The sequence below is a fragment of the Diceros bicornis genome, chromosome 4 (genome assembly GCF_020826845.1).
Source record: "Diceros bicornis minor isolate mBicDic1 chromosome 4, mDicBic1.mat.cur, whole genome shotgun sequence".
Taxonomy (NCBI): Eukaryota; Metazoa; Chordata; class Mammalia; order Perissodactyla; family Rhinocerotidae; genus Diceros; species Diceros bicornis.
This window is the reverse complement of record NC_080743.1, coordinates 86,456,084-86,481,535: the sequence shown is the minus strand read 5'-3', so window position 1 is coordinate 86,481,535 and position 25,452 is coordinate 86,456,084. Positions and strand designations below refer to the sequence as shown.

General features: G+C 35.9%; 1 protein-coding gene across 1 annotated transcript in view; it reads left to right on the top strand.

The window, feature by feature from the left end:
• Positions 1–25,452, top strand: part of XPR1 (xenotropic and polytropic retrovirus receptor 1) — a 210,112-nt gene that overhangs the window by 15,049 nt on the left and 169,611 nt on the right. The window contains exon 2 of the mRNA XM_058539935.1: positions 7,718–7,769. Within this exon, the coding sequence (XP_058395918.1) occupies positions 7,718–7,769 (52 nt within the window). The remainder of the gene's footprint in view (positions 1–7,717; positions 7,770–25,452) is intronic.

Sequence of the window (25,452 nt, the reverse complement as noted above, 5' to 3'; positions counted from 1 at the left end):
TAGGTAACACCTCTATCTTGTCACATAATTACCATTTCTTTTTTGTGATGAGAACATGTAAAATCTAGTCTCTTTGCAACTTTCAAGTATATAATATAGTATTATTACTATAATCACCATGTTGTGCATTAGATCCTCAGAACCTGTTAACCTTATAACTGGAAGTTTGTACCCTTTGACCAATTATCTCTTCTTTTCTCCCACCCCCAAACCTCTGGTAACCACCACTCTGTTTCTCTGAGTTTGGTTTTTTTAGATTCCACATATAAGTGATATCATACAGTATTTGTCTTTCTGTGACTTATTTCACTTAGCATAATCCCCTCAAGGTTTATACAAGTTGTTGCAAATGGCAGGATTTCCTTCTTTCTCATGGCTGAATAGTATTCTGTTGTGTGTGTGTATATATCTATATATCTACCACATTTTCTTTATCCATTTATGGGTTGATAGACACTTAGGTTGTTTCCATGTCTTAGCTATTGTGAATAATGCTGCAGTGGTCATGGGGGTGTAGATATCTCTTCCCTAAGCAGGATTTGATTTTTTTAAATCTCTCTTCCTTCTTGAAATGCTCCTTTAATTTCTCTGGCACTGTGTACATCTGATTGTTTCCTTATTATCTTTTCTGCTACTTTCTATTCCAAAAGATTCTGTCCTTGGTCCACTTGTCACTTTCTGAGAAATTTCATTTATCTAGAGCTGTTATGGTTTTAAATCATCTTTATATAGATGATTTCCAACTCATAACCACTCTGATCTATCTTCCAAATTGTAGATCTCTATTTTCAGCTGTCTTTTGACCATCTCAGTTATCCTGTGGATAACCTAAAATGGTTTGTCAACCCAAACTCCTGTCTTTTCTGTGCCCAAGTTTTTTCTCTGGTGTTTTTTCAGCTTAGTTAATAGTATCACTAATCATCCTTCTTTTCACCTGGGTGCAATATCTTGGAGATCTTTAATTCCCTTAGTTCATGTTTAGTTGTTTACCTAATCTTTCTATTATGCTTCTTGGTATCTCCCCTCTTTCCCATATTTCACCTGCTTATTTTCCATTGCTACTACCTTAGTTAGGCCTTCAATATGCTTTTTTTTTTAGTATTCAAGATATTGTATTATAATTTATTTATATGTCTGTCTTCTCCTTGTTTGATTCATCATTATTTCTTTAGACCCTGGCATCATGCTCAGAGTAGATATCCAGTAATGTTCATTGAATGAATAAAGCTTTGTAACTTCCTTAATGATGATATTAGATAATCTAGAAATATTTATGATGTGCTTCTTTTATACAGGTACAAGCTAGGTGGCTAAAACTCTGACTTTACAGTCAAATGGGGAACATGTGACACAGATTAAAACATAAGGTGGAGATATTAAGTACTAGTAATGGTTTCAAATAGAGTACTTCAGGATTTCAGAGGAAGGAGTGATGACTTCCAGCTAGAGGAATCAGGACAAAGCATAAAAGAGGTTAAATTTGATCTGGACCTTGAAGGATGGTTAAGATTTGGAAATTAGATTTAAAAGATGGGGGCAGGGGTAGGGGATTCTAGGTAGAGGCAATAGTTGTAAACAAAGGCAAAGATGGAGGAAATATTGAAGTTTCTAAAATAAGCAATAAGTAATTCATTCTGGCTTGAGGGTCAGGTTTGAAAATGAAATTAGTTTTCTCCAGTTTGGAAGATAAGCCTAGAAAGATAGATTGGGCCATTCTTGGTGCCTTAGAGGCCAGCGGAGGAGTAAGGGCTTTATTTTGTGGCCATTGGGAAATCTCTTGGTAAGTTTTTAAGCAGGAGAATTAGACTGATGCTTTGGGAAGATTGATATGGCAGCAGTTTGTAAGATGTGTTATAGAGATGAAAACATACAGGTTGGTAAACCAGTTTAGAGTCCTTTCAAATAGTTCAAGTGAAAGGATAAGAGAGAATGAATGTAAGAGGTTGTGGTAGTGGCATTGACTGAACCAGAGAGAATGTAAGAATGTTAATAACAATAGGATAGGGATTTTTATTTTCCTCATGATGTATCCAGGTGCCTAGAACAGTGCCTGGCATACAGCAGATACTCAATAAATATTTGTTGAATCAGTGAGTCAGTGATAATGGAGATTGTGAATCTGTGTGATTTGGATACTGGCAATGACATTAACAGAAATAAAGAACGTGAGAAGAGCAGTCTTTGGGAAGAAAATGAATTCAATTTTGGACATTCTGAGTTTGTATTAGCAGACATGTGGCTGAGAATATAGATTTGGGAGATATCCACATAGAAATAGTAGAAGCCATGTCAGTGAATGTCAGAGTATGTTAGTGTAGAAATTTATAAATGTGACTATAACATGACATATTCCAAATTAGTTCTTCCTGTTATAAATATATATATTTTATGCATTTAATGTACATCTAATGAATTCAATAATAATTTAATATAACAACTTTTGCATATTGAATTGGCTTTTGCTGATGGGATACTTTTAAATTCCATGAAAATTTTCAGTCGTGCATAATCATTTTAATATACTATAGGCTTTGAATTGTTAAATATGTATGAGAGTACATTAATTTTAAATTTTAATGTATTATAAGAATTTGTGTAAGAGTTTTTATTGACTTTACAGATTATTTCTATCATCAAAAATAGAGCTAGGTTAGTTTATTTCTGTGTGAGCAAAGAAATGAAGATTAATTAGTTGGTGATTCTTTGTACAGGACACATGAGAATACTAGATGCCCTCTTTTGAGGTTTATAATTTAATTTACAGAACTGTCCTTAACATTTTAGTATCAGGAAAACATGACTGATTTCTAGATGATGAGACAAGGAACCAGGTCACATGTAACTGACTTGCATATTATTCACAGACTATCCAGTATTTCTGGTGAAAAAAATTAAGAAGGGAATGCAAAAAGAGGAAGTAGAAACTGAAAAAGAGATAATGGGAGAATGTTTCTGGGGTGCTGTAGATCAGCACATGATGTATGTATTTTTAAGAATATATCAAAATTTTATTATTCAAGAGTTCCATTTGGGAAAGTTTTCAGATAAAAAAATCTGATGTGTGGGACTGGCCCCGTGGCATAGTGGTTAAGTGCGCGTGCTCTGCTGCTGGCGGCCTGGGTTCGGATCCCGGGCGCGCACTGATGCACCACTTGTCTGGCCATGCTGTGGCAGCGTCCCACATAAAGTGGAGGAAGATGGGCACGGATCTTAGCTCAGGGCCAGTCTTCCTCAGCAAAAAGAGGAGGATTGGCATGGATGTTAGCTCAGGGCTGATCTTCCTCAACAACAACAACAACAACAACAACAAAAAAGTCTGAAGTGAATTTTATCCAATTGTATGACATAAGTTTTGTGGCAGTTCACATTCTATTAGCTGATATTCTTTGAGCATTTTCTATGTTCTAGGTACTGTTCTGAGTATTCTTCATGTATAGTCATAAATCATAATTAATATAAGGATCGGTGTTTTAAGAGTTTTTAATTATTACAACAGACCTGTGAGGTACGTGTGATCACTATTCCTGTTTTACAGATGAGGACACTGAAGTACAGAGAAGTTAATTTTCTCAAGATTACACAGCTAGTAAGTGGTAGAGTTGGTTTTCATACACATTGTCTGATCCATAGCTCCTAGCCACTCTGCTATGCTGCCTCCTAGAAGAGAGAGGTACTAGGAGAATAACATCACATCTGACGCAAAGTCATGTTGGCATTCCAAACTCAGAAGAACAGGTATATTGGCAGTCAGCATTGTAGTCATGTAACCAGTTGAGATTTTGTTTCAGCAAACATCTTTTTTCCTGTCATGTTAATGTCGTTGGTTGAACAGTACTGGTTTTGTGGTTGTGTTTGGATTTAATTTATAAGATTTTACTGTTATATGAGTTGTTATAAGCACTAAGAGTTTTGTTCTAGTTTATATATATTTCAATATCATAACAAAAATAATTTAACACTCAGAGATTACAGTGTAGAGATGCTGATGTAAAGGATTGCTTTGAATCCTTTGGAAATCAAAGAAATCTTTTGTAATGCACATGAATACGTACTGATTTCATTTATTATACAAATTCAGAGTTTTCTATAAACTATTGATTTCTTTAAAGTGAACAGCATGAATCAAGGAAGCTCTTAGAATTTGTTGTTTTGTGTATTTGGATGTACTGCTCCCAACCCAGGCAGGTGCTCTGGGTGACTCATATTATAGACAAACAATCCATAGGTACTAATATAAACAATACTTTGTAGGCTTTTTTCCCTCTGCTAGTTCCCAATTGAGGGCTATTCTCTTGTTACAGACATAGAATGGTATTCTATTGATGGAGTTCTTTAGAAACTATTAGTATAAAAAACATAGAGGGTCTCTTATTCAGAGGAAGACTGAAGTAAGAAGAAGCAAAAAGTTGTCCCTGATGTCGCTGCGAGTTGTCCTGATTTAAATGAAATTATGAGACAGTTTTTAATCAAAATGAAGACTATCATCATTTTTCTCTTTGTAAAATTTTAATCATCTTTTTAAAACTTAATTTGGTAAGCTTTCCTTTTGCAAATTTAACTCATTTTCCTTACATGTCAGAGATTCTAGTTAGTGTGCTTTCTCAGTGTGCTTTGTTAATCATCTTTGAAGTAATTTTTTCCAAAGAAGAAACCCTTTCGAATTCAGGAACTATTTATTGAGCTCTTACTGTGTACAAGCTGCTCTGCTAGTCATTGATAGCATCATTTAATTTTGGTACACATACCTGTTATACTCCAGAATTAGAAAAACTTCATTCAGACATTTGAGTCTCTGATATTATCTGTTCTCATGATTGATTTATTTCTATAAATATTCTCTGGCTGGATTTATTTGTTCCTTCTTATATTTTTCTACTTCTAGAGATCTACTCTGCTGTAAGCAATCTATTCATTTACCCTTTTAAAATATCCTGTGGAAGAACTGTAACATAACCACCACTCTACACTTGTATAGGACTTTAATGTAAAATTCCAATCTGTAAACTGAAATACTTTCTGATGTTTGATAAGATCTTCTGGACTTTTTTAAAACTAGAAGTTAGTGGTCTCTGAGACATCTGAAATTATGAAGAAAATAGCATATGGGGCCCACCTGGTGGCATAACGGTTAAGTGTGCACGCTCTGCTTCGGCAGCCGGGAGTTCACAGGTTCAGATCCCAGGCGCGCACTGACACACCGCTTGTCAAGCCATGCTGTGGCGGCATCCCGTATAAAGTAGAGGAAGATGGGCACAGATGTTAGCCCAGGGCTAATCTTCCTCAGCAAAAAGAGGAGGATTGGCATTGGATGTTAGCTCAGGGCTGATCTTCCTCATACACACACAAAAAAATAGTGAGCATATATACATTTTTCTGAAAAGAAGTTCCATACCTTTGTATGGAACTTAGGGCTTTTGTACATAAATAAATTTAAGAATTAATGGTCAATAAGCAGGAGAGTGAGCTTCAGATGTAATCTTAGAAAAGCTGTGGCTGACTAATAAAGATTTTCCAAAAAGATTTCTGTTTGTGTATTTCTGTTTGTGTATTTTGTCACCAGTTCTGACACCAAATGTAGTTCTTTATACTGACACCAACAGCCGTTTCTCCAGCACCAACTGGGTGTCTAACAATTCAGTTCAATTCTGACACTAACTCTCTGGAGTTAGTACAGATTCCACGGGTTAAGGGCTTAGTCCCACAAGACTGCCCCCACTTAAGATGCCAGCTGCAAATGGGGTACCCAGGCTACCCACACTTCTCCCTGGCTGACTACGAATTTGAGGGTTCCCACACCCGCCCCCCTCCCCGTTCGATAATTTGCTAGAATGACTCACAGGACTCATGTAACTGCTATACTTAGTCTTACGGATTTATTGTAAAGAATACAACTTAACAGGCAAATGGAAGAGATTCATAGGGCGTGGTATGGGGACAGAGGTAGCACAGAGCTTCCATGCCCTCTCCCAGGACATCAATGTGTTCATCAACCAGGAAGCTCTCTGAACCCTGAACTTTTTTGGAGCTTTTATGAAGGTTACATAGGTGTAATTGATTAAATTTTTGGCCGTTGGTGATTCAACTCAGTCTTTAACCACTCTCCCATCCTCAGAGGTCTAGGGATGGGGCTGAGAGTTTCAACCCTCTAATCACCGTAATCAGGTGGTTGGTTTTTCTGGAAACCAACCGCCATGCTGAAGCTATGTAGGCCCCCCCCATCCATGAGCCATCTCATCAGTAATCAAAAGACAGTAAGTCCCAAAGGTTTTCGGAGCTTTGTGCCAGGAACCTGAAACGGAGCAAATGTTTTTTATTGTACTACAACTGTATTACTGTATTGTCTCAAATTCTATATAAATAGTGAATCTTACTGAATATTTTTGGATTTAAGCATGTATGACATTAAAATTTTTATATATACCTAATTTTCCTACAAAAATTTTTGTAAAACATGGGTTAAAATTAACAAAAATGCATGGATTTAAAAATTTTAATTTTCCTTGTTTCATTGGAAATCTTTTTTACTGTGTATTGTCAGACTTGGTTAGTCGTGGAACTAACAGGTTGGTCACTAATCTAAAGCAAATGGTAAATTCACTTGGGAAGAATATGATTTACTAGACTTGAATACAGAGTGGGTTACCTTGGAGGTTTATTTCTTCTTTTTTGGTTTTTATATGCTTGAATGACTCTAGGCTAGTGGTTCTGAGGAAGGCTGATTTTGTCCCCCAGGAGACATTTGGCAGTGTCTGGAGACATTTTTGGTTGTCACAACTTTGAGGAGGGGGGTGCTGTTTCTGCTGGTCTCTGGTGGGTCTCTAGATGCCGAGGATGCTACTAAAAGTCCTGTTATGCACAAAACAGCCCCTGACAACAAAGAATTATCTAGCCCCAAATGTCAATTGTACTGAGGATGAGGAAGGCCAATTTGGGAATCACCAGTGGTTAGATGGTATTTAAAGCTTTGAAGCTATGGGACTGGATAAAGTCACCTAAGCTTATGACCAGCTCTTCAGCTCTGGAGCCTTATCCACTTAATTGATGCTACCATTTTGATAGATATGGAGAAATGCTTTTCATTCCTGTCTCAAAACCGCTTATTGAGAGACCAAACTGCAACCATCCAAATTACCGAAATATGATTGTTGGTTAATTTGCTAGTTTGGGGGAAAAAACCCCAAAAACCTGTACTATCTTTATAGTCCTGAACTCTTATGGAGGACTTTCCAGAACTCCATTGAAAAGTATTTGTATTCAAAATGAAAAGAATTCTGGAGATTGTTTACACAACAGTGTGAATATACTTAACACTACTGAACTGAAATGGTTAAGATGGTGATTTTTATGTTACCACAATTAAAAAATTTTTTTTCCAGTGTTTCTTATTTTCTTAAGGAGTGTTCCATTGTATTCCTCTAGGACCATTGTTCTCAGCTTCTATCACTATTTTCTTTTAGTCAAGAGAGTTTATGATCTCTCAGGTGATTTTTCATTTTTTTCCAAATGCCTCTTAATTTTTAAAGCGCACAAATTAGCCTTAGTCTTAAAGATTGGACAATACTGGATTGATAGGAAAGTATAGTAAATTCTCAATTTAGGGAACCATATGTAGTCATTGTCTATATATTGAAAAGTAATTCAAAAGAAAAGAAGCTTCAGATGCTCTTAGTGTAAAGATTATTCATGATTTCATGTCTTTTCTTTCTTTATCTAATAGGCTTTCAAGGATATGCTGTATTCAGCTCAGGACCAGGCACCTTCTGTGGAAGGTAAGATGCATTAACCCGTACGTTTAGTCACATAAAACCTCTTTTTAAGGAAAGATATTTTAAACTGCACAGTATAAAACTAGTATAAGCAGCCCTATTATATAGATCTTTTTTTGCTTTTTATAATATATATTATGATTACTTTGTATTTCAATTAAAATTCTTTTTTGTTTACATTTAGCGTCTGATGGATCTCTTATTATATCCTTACATCACCTTAGCATTGTGAATCACAGATATTGGTTTAGAGTCAAAGTTCTTATCTGTGTCGTGCCCCATCCTCCCCACAGTGTATTTTAATATCCATTTCTCTATCCATCCATCCATCCATCCATCCATCCATCCATCCATCCATCCATCTATCCTTCCATCATTCAGTGAATCCGTAGTCCATAATTAGTCTGGGCAACACAGTTTTTCCTTTCTGTTTATGTCATGTCTTTAAACTGGGACTAGTAAAACAATGGAGCATGTTTACTGTGTGTGTGTGTTTTATAAGCATGTATATGTATGCTTGTGCACAGTTTGGCAGTCATAAAATGACTGACCTAAAGACAGTGGTTCTCTCTCCAATTATCTTTATTGATCCTTTCTTTTCTCTTACCTCAGCTTCTGCTCACCAGCTCATTCTTTGTGGGTTTAAACCTTTGATAGGTTTGGAGAATTGTATATTCAAGTTGTAGGAGTTCTTATGTCAGTAAATAATTAGGAGCTGATTGAACAACTATTTCTTGAGGGAGTGTACTTTCTGAGGCTGGATATTCTTTTAATATTTTGCATCACATTTTTTTAAGGAGAGATGAATGTGAAAAAGTATATGCCAAAAATATAATAGATAGTGTGTACAGATTAATATCTTCATGAGATACCAAACTGGATTTCTATGAAATCATTGTAGTGATAGCCTTTTGGAGGCTTATTTTTATGGTGTATAACAGATGCTGAAGTTGTTTAATGAAACTATATATCTGTAATTAAAAATCTCATTGTCTTTAATAACATAGAAATATACATCTTTCATCTCTAACCATTCTGAATTCAAAATGTGCTTCTTTCAAAATCTCAAAATCTTTACCAGGGTATTGGCACTTAGGTATTAGTGTTATAATATGTCACTGAATTTGAGTTACAATATATTAAATTTTCTAATTTATAAATGAAGACACTTAAGATTTATCAAAATGTTTAGTTCTTTATTGGGTTATTATCTCTTATTTTATGTGTTCTAAAGAGTAACTCCTCAAAATATTTTAAGAATGAGGGGCTGGCCTGGTGGCGCAAATGTTTAAGTGTGCATGCTCTGCTGCGGCAGCCCCGGGTTCGCCGGTTTGGATCCCGGGTGTGCACCGACGCACCACTTGACAAGCCATGCTGTGGCGGCATCCCATATAAAGTAGAGGAAGATGGGCATGGATGTTAGCCCAGGGCCAGTCTTCCTCAGCAAAAAAAAAAAAAAAAAAGAGGAGGATTGGCAGATGTTAGCTCAAGGCTGATCTTCCTCACACACACAAAAAAATTTAAGAATGTAAGAAAAGGGAAATTACATGGAAGTTAAACTGATTCCCTCACCCTGTTTAACTTGCTTTAGTATTATTTCTTTTAGTTTTATTCTCAAGGTTGGGCTACTTATCTTTAATTTTTTTAAGTTTCACCATCTGGTTTGTAACAAAGATACTCTGAGATATGTTGTAAGTTATGATGATCTTTATTCATCCCTCCATGCTAGATTATGTTACTAGTAATTTTCATATACTTTTAGCTGTTACTAGAGAAAAACTGAGTTCTCTGAAAGTATGCTAAAATAACAAATATTTGTGTTAAGACCTTTTCCTTTATCTCATTGCCCAGAGACATTAACTTCTTTGGACCCCGTTAGAAATAGGGAGTATTGTAGGCTGATCATGCAGAAGTATGTGCTGCTTTCTTAAGGGAAACATTCTGCACTTGTTCGTTCTTTCTGCTCTCAGATAATCAGATGAAAGCCATGTAGTTTTTATCTTCTTAAAGTTTTCTCTTTTGAGATACTGGAGAATTGAAGATATTGGAAAGTGTTTTAAAGAAACATTATTCTATGTAGTATTGAGATTAGAAAAAGTTATTAAAAAGACTATAATTTTGTCTCATTTGCGTTGTGATACTAAATTAATTTACCATCCTTTATATGGTGTTAAATTTAAGTGGTAATCATCTCTCTCATTGTTATATTCTGGCTGTTGAGTTTGTATCTCTAGGCTTTTATTTAGCAGTTATCTATAAAATAATGCAACATGAGCAGATTTATCAGCAAAGTCCAAGATAAGACTTGAAACTTTTAACATTTTTAAAGTAAAATAAAGTTCCATAGGCCTTGATTATTTTTTTGAATATTATCTTTCTCTCTTTTCTTCACTCTCATTTTTCTACACCTTAGGTTTTAGTAGACTTAAAACCTTTGGTGCCAGTGAGCAATTTTTTTTTTTTAATCTTAAAACTGTGGTATACCATAAATTGATGGTTCTCAAATCTGCTGCACATTTAACTCAATTTACCTGTGATTTTATTTGTTTGTTTTACAAATGTTGATACTTGGTCCTCAGTTCAGGCCAATTAAAATAGGATCCAGGGATGGAACCCAGGTATTGGTCGTTTTATAGTCTCCTCAGGTGATTCTAATATTAAAGCCAAGGTTTGGGGCCGCCCCGTGGCTTAGGGGTTAAGTGCGCGCACTCCGCTGCTGGCGGTCCGGGTTTGGATGCCAGGCGCACACCAACGCACGGCTTCTCCGGCCATGCTGAGGCCGCGTCCCACATACAGCGACTAGAAGGATGTGCAGCTATGACATACAACTATCTACTGGGGCTTTGAGGGGGGAAAAAAAAATAAATAAATAAAATTATAAAAAAAAAAAAGCCAAAGTTGACAACTCCTGCCATAAATCTTAAAATAATTTTAGATCAGTATGGTTAATGCTAACTTCTTTTACACAATAATTAGCCAGTGGGTTTATAGGCTTCTTAAGTTCATTGGTAGTTTGATTTTTCTATTAGCATATGGAAGTATTTTTTTGTTTGTTTATAGCATCTAGAAGATGTTTATTTTTACAATGTTTATTGTATTGAATTGAATCTAAGTAATAGCTGTACTGATTATTTACATATGTTAATGGTTATAACTTAACATCATTATTAGAATTAAAAAACATTTTTGCTGATTTGTACTTGAGATACTGAAATGAGTAGCTTCCTCATATTTCACACTACCTTTGTTTAAGATGGAGAGTGAAGATCGGTTTATTTGATAAAAGTGTATTAGATAAAAGGCGTAGTATATGAAAGTTTTTGTTGATAAGAAGTTGACCACAGACACTATTTTTTATACTAGTGAATTATTTTCCTCTAATTTGGTAGCACATTTCAAGACAGTGCCTTTACTCTTCATTGATAAAGTGGGCTTTTTTCCCATTTAAAAGAAAACCAATCGAATAAAAGAATTTCAGTGTATTAAGAAATCAAGGAGGGCCGGCCCCGTGGCTTGGCGGTTGAGTGCACGCGCTGTGCTGCTGGCGGCCTGGGTTCAGATCCCGGGCGTGCACCGACGCACCACTTCTCCGGCCATGCTGAGGCCGTGTTCCACATACAGCAGCTAGAAGGATGTGCAGCTGTGACATACAGCTATCTACTGGGGCTTTAGGGGGAAAAAAAAATAAAAAAAAAGAAATCAAGGAGTGTTTACTTAAAGTTATACTTAAACATTCAGATTCAGTTATTTTGCTTCATTCATCTTTCGAGTGAATTTCATGATCGTTTGTTTATACATTGATTCATGAAAAATAGTCTCTATTTTTATTTAAAATAAATGTCTTATGATTGTAACTAGGAAGTGCTCACGTTCTGAAATAATATATAAGAGTATATTAGCACTTATATAAGATGAAGAATGCTTAAAGACTTATTCTCAGGCATTCCTTATCACTTTATATCTAATCTCCTTTGATATATATCATTACCTACTCTTCTGTGTAATGTCTATTATTTTTGGTAGCCATTTACATTTGGGAATATTATATGACTGAGAAGATAACTTAAAATTTTATGTTAAAGCTTATACAATGTATTGATTTTTATTTATTTTTTATTATTTATTTTTTATTTTTTTCCCCAAAGCCCCAGTAGATAGTTGTAAGTCATAGTTGCACATCCTTCTAGTTGCTGTATCTGGGACTTGGCCTCAGCATGGCTGGAGAAGCGGTGTGTCGGTGCACGCCCGGGATCCAAACCCAGGCCGCCAGCAGCGGAGCGCACGCACTTAACCGCTAAGCCACGGGGCCGGCCCTGATTTTTAAATAATGGTATAAATAATCAAATATTTTACTATTTATTTTATCATTTTCTGCAGAAAGACTTGTAGAACAGCATACATGACAGTACAATAAGGGTATTAAAATGACTAGTAGATTTTTTTTTTTCATGTGAAAGGGCGGACACACACTTAGAGTCCTTGGAGTCAGTCTTTTGTGGAGTACTGTTTTGAGGAATTTTTGGAAAATGATGCTAAAAGCCTTAAAACTATATTGTGTTTTTCCAATTCCTGCTATCAATGAGGTATTTGCTATTCGGGTATTTGGGACAGATTAAATTAAGCTGTAAACTAGAGGTTCCCTCAGTGAATCAGTCACACCTTAATAATCAGGATTGTTTCGAGGCAAGACAATTTATTGTAGATATGAAAAGAGAACTAATCACAGTACTCATTTGACGTAGTCAGATTTTCTATAGACTATGTCAAATTTTCATAGACTATGTCAAATTTTCCAGTGATAGAGAACAGTGGAAAATATAAATTGATATATTTTTCACCTTTTCTCTCATGCTTTTTTCCCCCCATTTGATGTCTCAGTCACTTTATGGAATTAATCTACTTGGATAAATATTCACACTTTTTTGGGGGGAAGCCTCCCCCTTCCCCAGGATACTTCTGATACATATAATTTATGTACATATAAATTTATACATTATTCATATAATTTATACACCATATTAATTATTTTAGCTTTTACTCTGGATTAATTTCAAATAAAGCTTCAAACTTTATTTTGATGTCCTCTTTTTAAAATGTAGTATCTTTTGTTTAGAAGCATCAACGTTTTCCACTCTTTACTTACAATGGAAAAATATGAGAATCTGACAGTCAACCTAGGTCACAGAATTAAGAGATCATCGACATTTCTTTTTTTAATTTTATTTATTTATTTTCCCCCAAAGCCCCAGTAGATAGTTGTATGTCATAGCTGCAACTAGAATCATAGTTGCACATCCTTCTAGTTGCTGTATGTGGGACACAGCCTCAACATGGCCAGAGAAGCGGTGCGTCGGTGCGCGCCCGGGATCCGAACCCGGGCTGCCAGTAGCGGAGCGCGCGCACTTAACCGCTAAGCCACGGGGCTGGCCCATCGACATTTCTAATTGAAAGGAACTTTAAAAGATCATTTTGCTTAACCCTCATTTTAGATTTGTGTGATCCGAGACCAAGCTGAGGTTGTATGGCTCAGTAAGGGCAGTCAGGATTACTAATGCTGGATGTGACAACAGAAGGAGAATTCCAGAGAGTAAACTAATATTGAAACATAAAAAGACTTTTTTATATTGATTTTGCATTTTTATCCAAATGATAGCTTTAAATAAAATTTATAATTGGACATATCCTTAGGTCTCTGTATTTTTACAAGATTTATGAAGCATTACTTTGAGTAATACTGAACTATTTGACTTGTATCTTGAAAGATACAAGCTAATTGTATTTGATTTCTTTCAAGAAATCTCTCTCTACTAATTTCTTTTATTACTCCACGTAGTTCCCAGAAGTATTGGGGAAGGTTTATAGACTTAGATAAAATATATTAGATAACAGTAGTTACAGTGGTTAGAATAAGGGGAATATGAAGATAGAATAGTGAGATAAAGCTCCAGTAAATTTAGTACGTAGAATAGATACCTTAAAGATCCTGGAACAGAAAAAGAACTTCAGGTAAAAATTAAGGAAATCTGAGTAAATTATAACTTTAGTTAATAATAATGTATCATTATTGGTTTATTAATTGAGACAAATGTACCCTACTCATATAAGATGTTAATGAGAGGGGAAACTGGGTTGGGGGTATATGGGAACTCTCTGGACTACCTTTGCAACTTTTCTGTAAATTTAAAACTATTCTAAAATAAAAAGCTGATTAAAAAAAAAATAGATGCCATAAGGTTGTATGCAGTTGCCAGAAGCTAATTGTAAATTCAACTCTGAATTTTCTGGAGTTTAGAAGATAGAGAAGAGCATGATTAATTTCAGAATTCACATTAGGTAAATTTGTACCAGTTCCTCAGAAAAAGATCAGCTTTTACTGAACATGAGATTTGAGAGAAATTCTTCCTTTGGACCTTCATAAAGAGTGTTTTGTTTGGTATGTATCCCCAACAACAGTTCTACAAAGAGCATGACAGTGAGTTTCATAAGGCTGCTTCTTATAGTCTAAGGGTGTAATGTAAAAATTTATTACTCTGACCTACAAGGCCCTAAATAATCTGGTCCTGTCTATGACCTCAGCTTCTGCCATTTTCCCCCCTGTTCACTATGCTCCAGTCACATTGCCTTTCTTTCTGTACCTAAATCAGGCCAAACTTCCTCTTATGATAGGACATTAACTCTTGCGCTCTATTGAGAATCGTTAGATCATTCCATGGCTGTGTCCTTCGAGAGGCCTTCTGAATATCCCATCTTACATAGCCACTCAGTTACTTTATATTACATCATCCTATTTTATTTATTTCTTTGCTTAGCATTTGTCAATTTCTGATATCTTGTGTTTTTTCATTGATTTGTTAATTCTCTTGAACCAGTGTAAGTCCCTTGAGACCAGAAATTTTGTCTTTTTTTTCCTTTTTTTTACTATTGTATACCTAGTATCTAAAATATTTACTGAGCACATCAATGTGTAGGAATAAAAATGAATCCTTTCCCTCAATCTTCCTTGAAGCCAAAGTACTATTTATGAAAAAAAAGTAAATTAAGCTTAGCTTGCTTCTTTGTTTTTATTTTTTGATTTTTAATTTTTAACTTCTCTTGATCTTTAGGTGTAGAATTTTACCTGCTAGTTAGATTGCTAAGCATATTGTTTATTGTTGTTGTTTTATACTGCTGACACTGTAGTTTCATCAGGTATGCTCTGAGGTGACCCATGTAGCATTTTTTTTTTTTTTTTTTTTTTTTTTGTGAGGAGATCAGCCCTGAGCTAACATCCGCCAATCCTCCTCTTTTTTTTGCTGAGGAAGACGGCCCTGGGCTAACATCGGTGCCCATCTTCCTCCACTTTATATGGGACGCCGCCACAGCATGGCTTACCAAGCAGTGCGTCGGTGCGCGCCCGGGATCCGAACCAGCGAACCCCGGGCCGCCGCAGCGGAGCGCGCGCACTTAACCGCTTGCGCCACCGGGCCGGCCCCCCATGTAGCATTTTTTTAAAACCAGTGATGATATGAGAAGCAGATGATATGAGATCCCTAGTTTAAAGATTTTGTGTTTTTGTGGCATTGTGTTGTTTTGATGCCAAACATAGAGTTTCCTTTGATTGCTGAGAAATCATATTTTATAAGCTATTAAGTAACTATATTTTTTTTTGTAAGACACTAAACCACTACTTTTCATGATTTTAGATGTTTGGTATGCCTCCTTTCAAAGATACATGAAATAGGCATAGAGCTGAAAAATCATATGTGAGTTGTTGGAGATTTTTTTTTCATATGTGTCTACTCAGTGGAATGTAGTTTTTAGATTATTTGAATTAAAATGGAAAAACCTACTGATGCTTTGATTGTTTCCCTTTCACATTTTGCCTCCCTTGTTATCTTATAAAGTATTCCTTTTGCTGGGGAGTATACACAGCTAATGTTAGCCTAATACAGGTCTCTGATTGAGTTAGCTTAATACAGCGATCTGACTTTCTGAAATGGAATGAATAGATACAGTTAAGGACATAAGTCACTGACGACTACTGCACTAGTCTCTGCTTTTCTGCCATTTCTTCTTTAATTCCCCCACCCCCTTCCCAATTTTGTGAACAAGTTTTGTTGGATAATTTTTGCTTAGGTTCCCTCTGCTTATTCAACTTGCTTAGCAGATGTGTTTCAGTCTCCCTGAGCTCCTTAGAATTCAGCTCTTAGTGGCATTGAAGATGAAAGTATGCTTGTAAATTATTCATTCTGATTATACACCTGAATGGACAGAGTCCACTTCAGGCATCTTCTTCTACCTCACCTTTGTTCCTAGGTCTTTGTTGTTTTAACAGATGTGAGCTTGCTTTTTAGTTCTAGAGAATGGAAGACTGAATTGGATTTCTAAAATTCATGAAGTAGTTTTTGCATACATAGGCTTACTATCAAATCTATGCATTCATAATACATTACTTTTCTCATGTTATTCATAGTCTCCTGTCTCCACTTCTCCCAGTTTTCCATTTCGTTATCCTGTATCATCTCTTTAAAAAATTATTTACATGACTTTTCTGACCTAGAAATAAAACCATGTGATATTTATAATAGGGAGAGCTATATCTAATTGGCTATGTTTTTAGCTGGACAGTGGCAGGAGAGTGTCTTTTTTTTTTTTTTTTTTTTTTTAATTATCTTTTTTTGTGAGGAAGGTCGGCCCTGAGCTAACATCTGCCAATCCTCCTCTTTTTGGTGAGGAAGACTGGCCCTAGGCTAACATCCATGCCCGTCTTCCTCCACTTTATATGGCAGTGTGTCAGTGCACGCCTCGGATCCGAACCGGCGGACCCTGGGCCACTGCAGTGGAGCGCATGCATTTAACTGCTTGCGCCACCGGGCTGGCCCCAGGAGAGTGTCTTTTCTAAGTTCCACTTTTCTATTAGTGTTACTTTGTTTAGTTATTTATTGTTGATTTTCAGAATTCTTTCTGCTTGTAGTGGGTTAATATTGCATGAAAAGACTATGTACCAGGGACTAGTAGAGAGTTTAACCCAAAAAATGAAATACTAAATTCATTTGTAGCCACTGCAACCTTGTTTTGAGAGCCATAAAGAAATACAGATGGCTAAGAGTGGAGGTTGAGACAAGAGCCAAGCCAACAAGATAATTGTCATCTCTTCAAGAATCATATATTTTTAATCCTCCAATAACTTCTTTTAGAAAGGATGAAAAGACCTGATTGATATTCAAAGCCATGTAATGGAGTTATTTCTGAAGGGTGTGCTTATTTCATGTTTACATTGGAAAAGGATTGCATATTCATTTGTGTTGTGGAAATGACAACTTCTAGATAACAGATATTATCACCTTCAAAATAAACTGTATGTTCTTTAAAGATGCCACCAACCTCAAACTAGTTCACTAATAGGAAAGATGTGCTTCAGAATAGTAAATAGCATTACTATTCAAGTTGACGAAACATCTACTTCTCTTTCACAGAAAGAGAATTAAATGTAATTTAATGCTCATTGCTAGGACATAAAATGATGATATAAATAGGTAGTAAAATTACTGATAAAATTAAGTATCAAGAGGACATAAGGGGCCGACCCCATGGCTTGGCAGTTGAGTACGCATGCTCTGCTACTGGCGGCCTGGGTTTGGATCCCAGGTGCACAGGCCCACCGCTTGTCAGGCCTTGCCGAGGCGGCGTCCCACATACAGCAACTAGCAGGATGTACAGCTATGACATACAACTATCTACTGGGACTTTGGGGAGAAAAAGGGGAAAAAAAAAAAAGGAGGAGGATTGGTGTGGATGTTAGCTCAGGGCTGATCTTCCTCACAAAAAAAAATAAAAGAGGACATAAAATGATGATATAAATAGGTAGTAAAATTATTGATAAAATTAAGTATCAACTTTGAGTAGCATACGGATAGGAAGCTAGAAGAAATGAAAAAGAAGAAATACTTTGAACACAGACTTATAGTCCTTTCTTTGTGACACTGAAGAGTAAAGTATTTTCAATGTTTAAAATTTTCCTTTGCTTATAAAAATAACATATAAAGGCACTGTGTCAATTATTACACAGTGCTAGTTCATTTTTTGTTGTTAAGTTTGAGGGAAGGTCATAAAGTAGAGAAGGGATAATTACAAAATATTAAATCATGAAACAAAAAGGTCTGGGAATTGGTATATATTCGATGTTGTAAAGGAAAAGATAGCATAGCAGATGAGTGAATCTGGCAGTTTCAGGTAGAATTTCCTAAATTAGCTATTAGAAAACTGGAACAATTGTTAAAGCTTAAAATTGGCAGAGTTTAAAGTAAGGAAAGTTCTTCTTTTTTTTTTTTTTTTCGTGAGGAAGATCAGCCTGAGCAACATCTGATGCCAGTCCTCCTCTTTTTTGCTGAGGAAGCTTGGCCCTGGGCTAACATCCGTGCCCATCTTCCTCTACTTTTACATGGGATGCCGCCACAGCATGGCTTGACAAGTGGTGCGTCAGTGTACGCCCAGGATCCGAACCTGCGAACCTGGGCCGCCGAAGCGGAGGGCCCGCACTTAACTGCTGCACCACTGGCCTGGCCCCGTAAGGGAAGTTCTTTATGCTCTTTTTTGTTTTCTTTAGGCAGGGTCACCTTAGGTGTTTAGTCAGAGAATGCCAATGAGAATTGTAGAAAGAACCATAAAAAGTTATGGTCAGAGAGTAGTTTTCCAGCACCAGGTATACATCATTAAATAAAAGAAACAAAAATTCCTGCCCTCAAAATGGAAAAGATGCTCTAAAAATCATTTAGATTCACAATAACTTCTAATTATTGAGACAATATGAAGAAGGAATAGGTAGTCAATAATTGAAAGAGTAGATAATCCCTTTTATATTAGTTTTCTGTGACTGCTGTAACAATTAACCACAAACTTGGTGGCTTAAAATAAGAGAAATTTATACTTTCACAGTTCTGGAGGCCAGCGTCTGAAATCAAGGTGTTGACAGGACTGCACTCCTAGAATTTTGGGAGGAGAATTTGCTTCTTCCAGCGTCTGGTGGTTGCTGGCTTCCTTGGCTTGTGGCCGCTTAATTCCAATCTCTGCCTCTTTACCTTGCCTTCTTCTCCATCTCTCTGTTCTTTTCTGTGTATCTTTTTTTTTTTTAGGTAGATTATCCCTGAGCTAACATCTGATGCCAATCCTCCTCTTTTTGCTGAGGAAGATTGGCCCTGGGCTAACATCCGTGCCCATCTTCCTCTGTTTTATATGGGACGCTGCCACAGCATGGCTTGACAAGCGGTGTGTCAGTGCGCGCCCGGGATCCAAAGCTATGAACCCCGGGCCGCCAAAGCGGAGCGCATGCGCTTAACCGCTACACCACTGGGCCGGCCCCTTTTTTGTGTATCTGAGGACATTTGTCATTGGATTTAAGGCCACCCAGGAAAAAATTGAGGATGATTTCATCTCAGGATCCATACTTACATTGCAAAGATCCTTTTCCCAAATAGGGTAGCATCACAGATTCCAGGGATTTGACATGGATATCTTTTAGAGGGGGGCCATTTTCAGCCTACCGTATTCCTAAATCTCAATTGACAAAAATTCATTGTAATGTTCTTTGTTCAAATTGTGAACCAGAGCTGGAGTTCCAAATGAGGCATTTGCTTTCACATTGTAATCTACCCACTTTGAAAGGAGTAGTCAAATGGTGTCAAAGAAGAATTCAGGTATGACCCCCAGAAATGAAAAACTGGCTAATAGTTAGTCAGACTTGAGTGTATAAAAGATAGTAAAGGACAGTTTATCTGCCTCTAACTGGAGTTACCTGCAAAATATTCCAAACCATCCCTCTTAAGAATTTCTTTTGTATTTCCAGTATCCTTTTTTAGGGAAACAAAAAAAGCAAACCTCTTTATAGCACACACATTAAATGTCCCCTCCTCCACTCCAAATTTGTATTGTGGAAATTTTCAAAAACATACAGAAGTGGAGAGAATGTATACAAAATCCCATTTACCCCATCACCCAGCTTCAGTCATTATCAGTACAATGCCTAATCTTGTTTCATCCCCATCGATTATTTTGAAGCAAGTTCCAGAAATTATATCATTTTATCTGTAAATATTTCTGAAGGATAGTCTCTGCCTCCATTGCCAAAATACGATTATCACACATTAAAATATTAATAGTAATTTCTTAATATTAAATATCTGACAAGGTTTACATTTCTCTAATTGTTTTATGCTTTTTTTTGGAAGATTTATTAGTTTGAATAAAGACTCAAATAAGACCCGTCATATGATATATTGTGATTGATTAATAAGTCTCTTAATTCTCCATTGATCTATGGTGGCACCATCCAGTACCGTAGCCACTAGCTGTAGGTAACTATTTAAATTTAAATTAATTAAAATTAAAATGAAATATTCTGATCCTTAGTCACACTACCTATATATCAATTGCTCAGTAGCCGCTTGAAGTTAGGGGCTAACATATTGGATAGCATAGGGTATTTCTCTTGTCAAAGAAAGTTCTGTTGATCAGAGTTGCTCTATAGGTTTCTCCTCCAACTCTTTTATTTTTCTTGCATTTTCTATTTTCCTTTTTAAAATTTTATTATCGCTATTATTTGGTGGAACAAACTGACTTGTTTGGTTTTTTTGTCTCCCAGAGTCTGGATTTTACTGATTGTACTCCTGTGGTGTACCTTAACATGGTTTCTGTTCTCTGTATTTCCTGTAAATTTGTGGTTAAATCTAGAGGCTTGATCTAATTCAGATTAAATATTATGTATATATGTATTTTCCCAAGAACACTTTGTAGGTGCTAGTGTGTACTTCTGTTAGGAGGGATATGTAATATCAGATTATTTCTCTCTTTGTAATGTTACTAGCTATTGGTGATCATTGCCTGGCCATGAATTCATTAAGGTTTACAAAGTGGTGATATACTAATGTTCCTGTGTTTTATTAGCCAGAATTCTATAAAGAGAAACTTCCCTTCATCAATTGGTTACTCTTAGCTACAGATTGTATAGGAAGAGTAGGACAATTGCTTAACTCTTTCCCTTTGTTTTCTAGTTTTCAAAATAATATTGGTTCTCTGACATTTTCCAGAGATGACAAGTGAAATTATTTTTTGTTTGTTTCATAATGAATTAATATATTTAAAAACATTTGGTATATTTAGGTCCAGTGTAGTTTTTATCCTTATTAATGATCAAATTTTCAACTTTGGCCTAGTGGGAGCCTCTTCAGGTGATTTCCTTGTTCCTTATAATATGACCCTCATAGTCTCTGATAACTTCTTTTCTATCTAATATGACAGAATTTTCCAGAATCTTATGTTTCCAGCCTGCGACCTGGGATCAACCATTTGCCAAGGAGTCTTGGTTCTTTTAGTGATACCCAGTGAGTCTTAATTCCTTTAGAAGCCAGATATTGGGCACTTCTTTCAAAGTGTCATTGCTACTGAGTTTTAGGCTTTTTGTTCCAGCTGATAGAAATATGTAATATATACCCACATGTGCATGCACATACACACACTTATAAATATATATATATATATATTTTTTTTTTTTTAAAGATAAAATATCTTGTTCTTTAAAGCTTAGATTCTTAGTATGCTTTGGACTTGAAAGTGTCTGCTCTAGCTGAAAAGGTGAACTGTGGTGATTTTTAGGATTAAATAATACTCTTTGGCATGGTAACCACAAGTACAGCTCTTTGAGATTAGTGTTGGGGGTAGGGAACCTACCTATACCGATTAAATTTCCATTTTCTTCACTGAAGGTTGAGAGGTGAAACATTTTATCACCTACGAGACTGAGTGCCAATTTGTGTTTCCTGATGAGAAATTGATCAGCTTGTTACAAGAGGTGCAATCAGTGAGATTGGAAAAGGAAATTGAATTTATATTGGTGTGTTATCACATGCAATTAATTTTGCCTATACACCCGAGGCACATGAATCTTATTTGAGGTTGAAATATCTATTCTTTGAATCAGGGCATTGCAAATCTAGTGTGATTAAATATATTTAAAAGTTTCTGTTGCACAATTGCTGTGCAATTCCAAAATATGTTCTTATTAGGCTATTCACAAAGGAATCTTTTGGTCGTTATAATGAGAAAATGAAATAGCTAAATTGGTGCATACCTTTTACAAAGGATGGAATAGAAATAAGGTAATTTATATTGCAAAATTTATTATTTTCATACTCTTATTTTTTCTGTATGAGATCTCTGTCATCTTAGTAGAACAATGGGTTGTTATCTTTTTAAAAGACTACAACTAGTCTTTCTACTTAAGGAAAAATATGTGGTTCACTCATGACATGATAAATAAGTTAGGGGTATTTACAGCAGAGAGGGATTTTTCACAATACCGGAATAACACAATATATTAGGAGTAGTTTATCCACAATGACCATAAAAGAATCTTCATAAATGAAGTAGTGAAAGAATGATTAATGGGGGAGATGGGATTTGAATTGGGTCTTGAAGCATAATTAAAGCTGTAGGAGAGGGCCTTCTAGGCACAGAGAAGCAACAGTACAAAACCAAAGGGGTGCAAGTACAGGCATAGGACATTCAGGGAAGATTCAGTAGAGCACTTTAAGTGAAGCAGAGGGTCATTACAGGAGAATAGTGAACTATAAGGATGAGGCCAGATTTCCAAGGGGCTTAAATTTTTTTAGAAGTTGGACTTTATTTGGTAGACAGACCAGTATACTCCAACATTTAGGGCCATTAGTCTAATGTAAATTAGAATTTAGAGATCGTTGTGAGTTCTTTGTTCTAGTTCAGCAGTATCCCAAAATAGATAGTCTTGGTGCTGTTTTTAACTGATTTCACAATTAGAAGTCCAGAAGAATTCAGGCTTTAGGTATGGTACTGTCCAGTCTCCAGCTCTCCTATTTTTTTGATTCTTACAGTTGTGTCCTCTTCCATGTTGGGGGTCCAGCAATAATTAGAGCCACATACTCCCTTCTTCAAGAGTATTGGAAAAAGCAGAGTCATAATTTTTTTTTTTTTTTGTGAGGAAGATCAGCCCTGAGCTAACATCCATGCTAATCCTCCTCTTTTTGCTGAGGAAGACCGGCTCTGAGCTAACATCTATTGCCAGTCCTCCTCCTTTTTTTTTTTTCCCCCAAAGCCCCAGTAGATAATTTTGTGTCATAGTTGCACATCCTTCTAGTTGCTGTATGTGGGACACGGCCTCAGCATGGCCGGAGAAGTGGTGCGTCGGTGCGCGCCCGGGATCCGAACCCGGGCCGCCAGTAGCGGAGCGCACACACTTAACTGCTAAGCCACGGGACCGGCCCAGAGTCATAATTTTTAACTAGCTACATGAACCCAGAATATGCACAGAAGGATTCTTTTCTTTTTTGAGGTGAAATTGACATATTACAAAATTAACCATTTTAATTAAAGTGTACTGAAATTCAGTGGCATTTAGTACGTTCACAGTGTTGTGCAGCCATCACCTTTATCAAGACACAGAGCATTCTTAAATGGAATTTACTTAAATTGAAAACAAGATTTACGATAAAGTAATGTTGACGTATGTTTTTGCTAGCTAATTTTTCAACCAGTCTATATCAGTGGTAGAAATATATTTCTTTTTTGATCCTTCCTTCTATTCATATTTAAGATATATAATTTTGGGGAATCAAAAAAATAACTGTCAGAATAGAATTTTTCTTGTTTTGATAATAATTAGAAAAATAAGCAACAAGCTCAGAAAACCTGAATAGATTTTTTTGTTCACTTTTGAATAGAATGAAGTAGTTTAATTTATTGAATAGTAGAATTGGTTTTCAAATTAGAGCTGTCCATGGTGGCTTTTGGATTTGCGAGCTTCTACCTTTTTAAAGTACTTGTGCAACGCTATCTGAATAGGGCTGTGAAATATAGGAGGACCTCCTTCTCCACTGTTCCTATTTATAGGTTGTGTGTTATGGAGCTAGATGGGTGAAGGTTGTGCTTCCTGATTTTAGTTTTTTTTTTTTTCACCCCAACTCTCCAAAAAATCTACATATTTATTTGGGACATCCCAGTAGAAGCAAAGTGTTGATTGTTGTAAACATGAATTCTGGGCATTTGTGCAAAATATTTTAGAAAGATTTTAACTTTTATTTTTTACTAAGAAGAGATCTCTTGGGGTTCTCATTTTGCTCCTGGATATCTTCAGTCTATGTACTAATTTTTTCTCATTGTCGCTTGTTCTCTCTGTGGAGGTGGTGGTGTTGGTGCTGAAGCAGTAACATGAGGAGGATGGCAGTGGTATTTCCAATTAGCGTTTCTTATTTAGGTCTTTTAGAACCTCTAGTGAGAAATTAGAATAAAACAGTTAGGTCAAATTAATTTAGGAAAGCTAAGTAGACTATTTAAGGCACTGTATTCAGTCAATATGATACTGTTTTTAGATTAATAAATAAAAACACAGTTTAATTGAACATATATTACAAATACGAATTTTCAGAAGTGATGGATTTAATGACTAGCCAATAGTTTTTGCCTACTGTTCTTGTGGATAGTAGCATCTGACTTTCACAACATCTATGATTTACAAGACTGGTTCTAAAGAAGTATCTTTAATTTCCTGCTTTTGTTTTATTTAACAAACACTTAGTGATTATCTCCTGTGTGCGTTTGAGGTAATGAAAAAGTTTGGAAATAGTCAGTGGTGATGGTTGCACAATATTGTGAATGTACTTAATACCACTGAATTGTACACTTAAAACTGGTTAAAATGGTAAATTTTATGTTATGTAATTTTACCACAATTTAAAAAAAAGAAGAAAAATCTTATCAGTAAATAAATATTTCTGGAATGATTTCTTTGTAATTATAAAATTTTTTAGTGGAGATGTTATTATAGAGTGATTTTTAATCTTATACTCCTGGCATAACTGACTCCTACATTTACCCCTAAATATTCAAAAGAACAGGAAAATGAAATCTGGTTATGACTTTTCTTAAATGTTTTTTGTGAATGTATTATTTAAAATATCATGCAATTCAAAATTACAAACTATTTCATAAAGATAGTTAATTTTCTGTGTTGTAAAATTAAACATTTTCTTTTTATACAAAAAATTTTCCCCCAAGTGAAATGAATTCTAATTTGCATTTTTAAAAAGATAATCTTCAAATACCTGTAGTCTTTCAAGCAGGTAAAGAGACAAAAAAAGCAGTCAGTCTTTCTCTCTTTTTCCTGGCTAATATATATTTTTAACAGCTTTATTGAGGTATAATTGATATTTAAGAAACTGTATACTTGTACATTTAAAGTGTACAATTTGATGTGATGGCATTTGTATACACTGATGAAACCATCGCTATAATCAAGATAGTGAACGGGGCCGGCCCGGTGGCTTAGCGGTTAAGTGTGTGCGCTCCGCTGCTGGCGGCCGGGTTCGGATCCCGGGCGCGCACCGATGCACCGCTTCTCCGGCCATGCTGAGGCCGCGTCCCACATACAGCAACTAGAAGGATGTGCAGCTATGACATACAACTATCTACTGGGGCTTTGGGGGAAAAAAATAAATAAATAAAATTATAAAAAAAAAAAAAAAATAGTGAACATATCCATCACTTCCCCAAATTTTCTCATCCCTTTTCATAATCCGTCTTTTCCACCCCATCCCATCCTACCCTTCAGTCAACCACTGATCTGCTTTCTTTCACTGTTGATGAGTGTGCATTTTCTAGAGTTGATGTAAATGTTTTGTTTATA